The 6,274-nt window shown below is 46.9% G+C and overlaps 1 protein-coding gene across 1 annotated transcript; it reads left to right on the forward strand.

The window, feature by feature from the left end:
- The first annotated feature begins 1,113 nt into the window (after window positions 1-1,113).
- LOC138733809 (immediate early response 3-interacting protein 1-like) lies at window positions 1,114-6,030 on the forward strand. Its single transcript, XM_069881295.1, has 3 exons — window positions 1,114-1,204; window positions 4,950-5,051; window positions 5,927-6,030. The coding sequence occupies exons 1-3, from the start codon at window positions 1,114-1,116 to the stop codon at window positions 6,028-6,030; spliced, it is 297 nt and encodes a 98-aa protein (XP_069737396.1).
- The last annotated feature ends 244 nt before the right edge of the window (window positions 6,031-6,274 follow it).

Below are 6,274 nucleotides of genomic sequence, written 5' to 3' on the forward strand. Positions count from 1 at the left end.
AGGATGGGATGGGACACAACACACAGATATTGTCCATAAAATTGAACGTAAAACTTGTACTTTAGCATATAAATGTTATAATTGAGTTAACAACACAAAGTCCAAACGTGGATCAATTTACTATTTATTTAGATAGGAAAGCAAAAGCAGCGCTGGGTGGCCGGGGAGTCGCAGCTCCACCAAGGCTCACAAAGTTAGGTAAGCTGAGCAACCCCTTTTATCCCCCCCCCCGAGTTCGTTTCACATCTTTGAAGATGCCCCCCTGGCTCCTTTAGGGTACATGCAATCTCCATATGGCCAGATAATAAATCAGCTAAGTTTACAGAGTTGTCGCAGTTCAGCAGTCATCAAGGTTGTAGTCCCGTTTCTCATCAAACAATTCCTAACTCCCCTTCCTCCCTTTCTCCTTATCTCTGGGCAATTTGTTCCTTTCTCACACAGGGCCACATTCTTTGAGCTGGCTAATCCACATCTGCTGAGGCCCGAGGTGATTTGTTGCTCTTGACTCTTGCTTCAGGAGGTTTCAGAAGGCTTGGCTGTAAATTCAGTAGATACTATCTATATACAAAACGTATATGGTCATGGTAACCTTTAGCTTTTAATTAAGATAGTATTGTGGCTTCGCCTTTCTTACCAAACAAGATGTTCCTGTGCTTTGAAACAGAAAGATCGCTGCTCGTTTAGTTGGCTTGATCAGCAAATTACTTTCTGTTACTCAATACATAAAGAGATTTATGTTCCTGACTGATTCTGCTGATGTTAGATTATTAAGTGCTGTCCATGAGGGCTCCCTTGCAGGGAGGGTGTGTCTCTGCCAGCTCCTGCAATTTGGAAGATGCAACGTTAAAGTTATTGATGGAGACAGCAAGGCCATACCTTCCTGCTTCACTGAACTCTGACTGACCCAGCAGCCCACTGGCTGAGCAGTAAATTGAGCTTCCCACAGGAAAAGTGGACTGTGTGAGCCATGGGATGCGCACCCACACGTAATTCCTCCCAGCACTCCGCCATGCCTGCGCGGAAGCGCGACAGATGCCATGCCCCTCTTCAAACCACGCCCCCTCTCCATGTCACGTTGTGCTGGGGCAGTGGCTTCTGCCTTGGTGGCGGGTCATGGCGTTCACCCTGTACTCGCTGTTGCAGGCTGCACTTCTCATCGTCAATGCTGTCGCTGTGTTGCACGAGGAGCATTTCCTGCGTCACAGTGAGATGGCAGCCACAGACCAGCCAAGGGGTGGAGCGGGGGGAAGTCTGGGTCAGGCACGGCCGCGGCGGCGCCTCCCCATTGCCCCTAGCCCGGCCTGGAGGGGAGTAGCGGCCCGCAGCCTGGCTGCTGGTACCAACTAAGGATGGCGGTAGCAAGCTCGGCAGGCGTGGGAAGGCCGCCTGGTGCCGCCGAGGTCCCTCTCGACACGACGGGTTTCCCAGGAGCCAGTGGTGACAGGGGACAGGACAAGAGAGAATGGCCTCAAGCTCCACCAGGGGAGGTTTAGGCTGGACATTAGAATCATAGAATCATAGAATAACCAGGTTGGAAGAGACCCACCGGATCATCGAGTACAACCATTCCTATCAAACACTAAACCATTCCCCTTGGCACCTCGTCCACCCGTGCCTTAAACACCTCCAGGGAAGGTGACTCAACCACCTCCCTGGGCAGCCTGTTCCAGTGCCCAATGACCCTTTCTGTGAAGAATTTTTTCCTAATGACCAGCCTAAATCTCCCCTGGTGGAGCTTGAGGCCATTCCCTCTTGTCCTGTCCCCTGTCACTTGGGAGAAGAGGCCAGCACCCTCCTCTCTACAACCTCCTTTCAGGTAGTTGTAGAGAGCAATGAGGTCTCCCCTCAGCCTCCTCTTCTCCAGGCTAAACAACCCCAGCTCTCTCAGCTGCTCCTCATAAGACCTGCTCTCCAGCCCCCTCACCAGTTTTGTTGCTCTTCTCTGGACTCCCTCCAGAGGCTCAACATCCTTCTTGTGGTGAGGGGCCCAGAAGTGAACACAGGATTCAAGGAGCGGTCTCACCAGTGCCGAGTACAGAGGGAGAATAACCTCCCTGGACCTGCTGGTCACGCCGTTTCTGATACAAGCCAAGATGCCTTTGGCCTTCTTGGCCACCTGGGCACACTGCTGGCTCATGTTCAGTCGGCTGTCAACCAACACCCCCAGGTCCCTCTCCTCCAGGCAGCTTTCCAGCCAGACTTCTCCTAGTCTGTAGCACTGCATAGGGTTGTTGTGCCCCAAGTGCAGGACCCAGCACTTGGCCCTGTTAAACCTCATGCCATTGGTCTCAGCCCAGTGGTCCAGCCTGTTCAGATCCCTTTGCAGAGCCTCCCTGCCCTCCAGCAGATCCACACTTCCACCCAGCTTAGTGTCGTCCGCAAACTTGCTAAGGGTGCACTCGATGCCTTCATCCAGGTCATTGATAAAGACATTGAACAGGGCTGGACCCAGCACTGAGCCCTGGGGAACCCCACTTGTCACTGGCCTCCAGCTGGAGTTAACGCCATTTCCCACCACTCTCTGGGCCCGGCCAGCCAACCAGTTTTCCACCCAGGAGAGTGTGCGCCTGTCCAGGTCAGAGGCTGACAGTTTCTCAAGCAGAATGTTGTGAGAAAATGTGTCAAAGGCTTTGCTGAAGTCCAGGAAGACCACATCCACAGCCTTTCCCTCATCCAGCAGCCGAGTCACTTTGTCATAGAAGGCAATCAGGTTAGTTTGGCAAGACCTGCCTTTTGTGGACCCATGTTGACTGGGCCTGATCACCTGGTTCTCTTGCATGTGCTTCATGATAGCACTCAAGGTCACCTGCTCCATGACTTTCCCTGGCACTGAGGTCAGACTGACAGGCCTGTAGTTCCCTGGGTCCTCCCTGCGACCCTTCTTGTAGATGGGCACAACATCAGCCAGCCTCCAGTCCAGTGGGACTTCCCCAGTCTTCCAGGACTGTTGGAAGATGATGGAAAGGGGTTTGGCAAGCACATCCGCCAGCTCCTTCAATACCCTTGGATGAATCCCATCCGGCCCCATAGACTTGTGGGTGTCTAGTTGGGCTAGCAAGGCTCTGACCAACTCCTCTTGGATCATGGGAGCCTCATTATGCTCCTCTTGCTCCTGGGTTTGTACACAGAGGGAACGACTTTCTTTACAATTAAAGATTGAGGCAAAGAAGGCATTACGTACCTCAGCCTTTTCCTCATCCCCTGTCACTGTTGTTCCTTCTGTGTCCAATAGGGACTGTATGGTCTCCCTAGTCCTCCTTTTATTATTTATATATTTATAGAAGGATTTTTTGTTATCTTTCACAGACTTTGCCAATCTGATTTCTAGTTGAGCCTTGGCCCTTCTGATTTTTTCTCTACACAGTCTCACTTCCCTCCTGTAGTCCACCCAAGAGGCCTGTCCCCTCTTCCAGAGCCCATAAACATTTCTCTTCTTCTTGATATCACTCAAGATTTCACTGTTCAACCAAGCTGGCTTTCTCCCCTGCCAGCTTTTTTTCTGGAACATGGGGATGGCTTTCTCCCGAGATGCTAGGATTTCCTTTTTGAAGAGCTCCCAGCCCTCATGGGCTCCCTTGCCCTTAAGGACTGTCTCCCATGAGACTTTGCCAACCAGCCTTCTGAACAGTTCAAGGTCTGCCCTCTGGAAATTTAATGCTACCATCCTACTAACAACCCTCTTCACTACTACTTCAACCCTCTTTCTACTACTTCACCACACACCAGGATGTTTTGATAGTAAGAGGTGGTTTCTCCGATCTTGCAGTGCCCATTTTTGATGAGGTAGCGCTTCTTGGATATGGCTTGCATTGTGCCGTACCAAAAAAAGAACTCCAAGGTTGGGTATCCTTGTCTGTTAAATGAAAAAAACAAAAAACAAACCAAATCACAAAACACCGAAAAGCCACAAAGATCAGCAAAGCCCCAGGAAAAAAATTATCTGTGATCCAGGGATCCCCAATTTCCTGATCCAGAGAGTCCTGACTTCTCCAAGTCAGGCTGAGCTAGGATTTTTGGCAGGAGTGCAAATAGGCAGCAGCTCAAGGAAAAGAAGATGGGACTAACAGGATGGATCAAGCTACTTGTTGGCCTCAGGCAACTAAGCTCATATGAGTGGGAAGCAGCAGCTGGTGAGGCTGTGGGGGAGAGGACTTGCCTACCGCCCCTAGCCTGGTGTCAGCAGGGTGAGGGAGGCCAAAAAGGGAAAAAAATAACTCAAAAATTGTCTCTGGAGAAAATGGCAGGTTGCAGAGTGCAGGTGTGGGTACTGACAGCCACTCCCTTCTCTGCTCCTCTCATCCCTAAAGGAGTGCTGGCTGTGACCTAGCTGGATGCAAAAATCCCTGCGGGGAGGAAGGAGCCACACACTCTGCCTCCACACAGTAGGGAGGGAAGAGTTTCTCCCTTGAAGAGCTTTGTAAACCTTCCATTCTTCTATCACTCTCTGAAAAGTTCTCAAGTCCTTTTTCTATAGCAGTTGCAGAATGATCCTGATTTCGAATCTGTGCTGACCGTTTTCTGTCCTGCAGGTCACTTCTCGGTGCTGAAGCATCACTTCATACCCAACAGTTCTTTGCTATTTTATCTTCTGAATGAACAGGCTGTAATTTGTTTGGGTTTTTTTTTTTATTTTATTTTGGCAGGTATATTTTTAAAGGCCAAATAAACTCATTTTCTGGAATTCAGGGAACCGTAGTGTATTAAAAAGGTCAGGGTTTCCTTTACAGAAACATTGATCTGTCATTGCTGTTGCATTCACCAAAAGGTTTAACAGTTTTCAATATATTGTTTTAAAATCTGATCTTTAAATAAAGCTAATTGGTTTGTAGTTTGTTTTTCTAATGCTACTGATAACCATATTCAAGATGGATCACTTGTTAATATTGCTGATAGCATTTGTTGTATGGCTTGGGGTTTTTTTCTAACATGTATGGCTGGTTTTGTGACAGTTGGCTGGGGAAGTGATCAAGGGATTGGAGGATTTGGTGAGGAACCAGGAATTAAAACACAGCTAATGAACCTTATTCGATCTATACGAACCGTTATGAGAGGTAAGGTGATGATCTTTTGTTTAAACAATATTGTCCATAAAGTTTTGCTTCTGTGCTTTAATGAAATAATCTCAGCATTATTACTTTTTTCTTTCACCAAACAGCTGCTGTTTCTGTTTGTCATTTCCAGTCTGCCCTTCCTTCGTGTTCCTTCCTTCACATGTGGAGTCGGTGTAGGAGAGCGTAGGTCCCAGCTAAGGTGCCCTAAGTTTGATAAAGCGTAAAACATGCTCTGGCTCATGGTGCCATTGCTGCGTCTTGTCTTTCCTTGGAGTTTGGGAACTGGGGGGAACTTGGTGATGAGGCAGAGTGTGCAGTAAGCTTCACTTTGGCTAAATGCAATTTTACATGAAGTAGCTGGTGAGACAAATGCAGTTCCTGGGATTCTTAAAGGTAAACCAGGCTTACATGCCTCAAAGGATGGGGAAAAAGAAATTTGTAAGTTACTGATAGTTTTCCACTATAAAGTACACTAAAAATTCCTTTTATAGGTGATGATAAACAGGAATTAACTAATCTTACCTGTCTTGCTCACTACGGACTAAAAACTGATATGTTTTCTAAATCACAGTAAAGCCAAGGGTAGAAACTAACTTTGAGATGGTTTAGTTTCATTTGGAGAAAGAATAGTTTGGGTTAAAGTTAAAACATGATGGGCTATAGAAAAATATTTATGCTGTTGCTTCCTACTAATTTTTAGTATCCTAGCCTTTGATCCTGACTCCTTTCACTAATCCTGATTTGGCATAGGAAAATCAAGTGTATTTTTTAAGTTTTGATTGATTTTGCTCCTTAAAAGATAGTCTTACTAGGTAATAAGTTCTGTCACTTTATGATGTGCAGAAGAAGGTTTTCATACTTTTCTTTCTCTGCAGTGCCATTAATAGCAGTGAACTCTATTGCAATCGTTCTCCTCCTGTTGTTTGGTTGCAGATACCTGGTGAAAATTTTTGGGGCATCCAAAGAAGCAAGTTGCTAACCACTGCTCTGAGTTTTCTGGCATCCAGCATGGTTTAGCTGTCAAATTTGACATTCAACTTAATAGAAATGATGTCTTTATTATTTTTATCCTATTTCCTAATGTTCATTAAACAAGATACTAGGATCAATGCAACAGTGCTGCAAATATGTTGGACTATGACAAGTTCTATTGCTGCTTGTTAATAGTGTTGACTATTGGAGTACGTGTCTGTTTTACCGTAGAGTGCAACCACAGAGTGCAA

The sequence above is a fragment of the Phaenicophaeus curvirostris genome, assembly GCF_032191515.1.
Source record: "Phaenicophaeus curvirostris isolate KB17595 chromosome W unlocalized genomic scaffold, BPBGC_Pcur_1.0 scaffold_35, whole genome shotgun sequence".
NCBI classification, from domain to species: domain Eukaryota; kingdom Metazoa; phylum Chordata; class Aves; order Cuculiformes; family Cuculidae; genus Phaenicophaeus; species Phaenicophaeus curvirostris.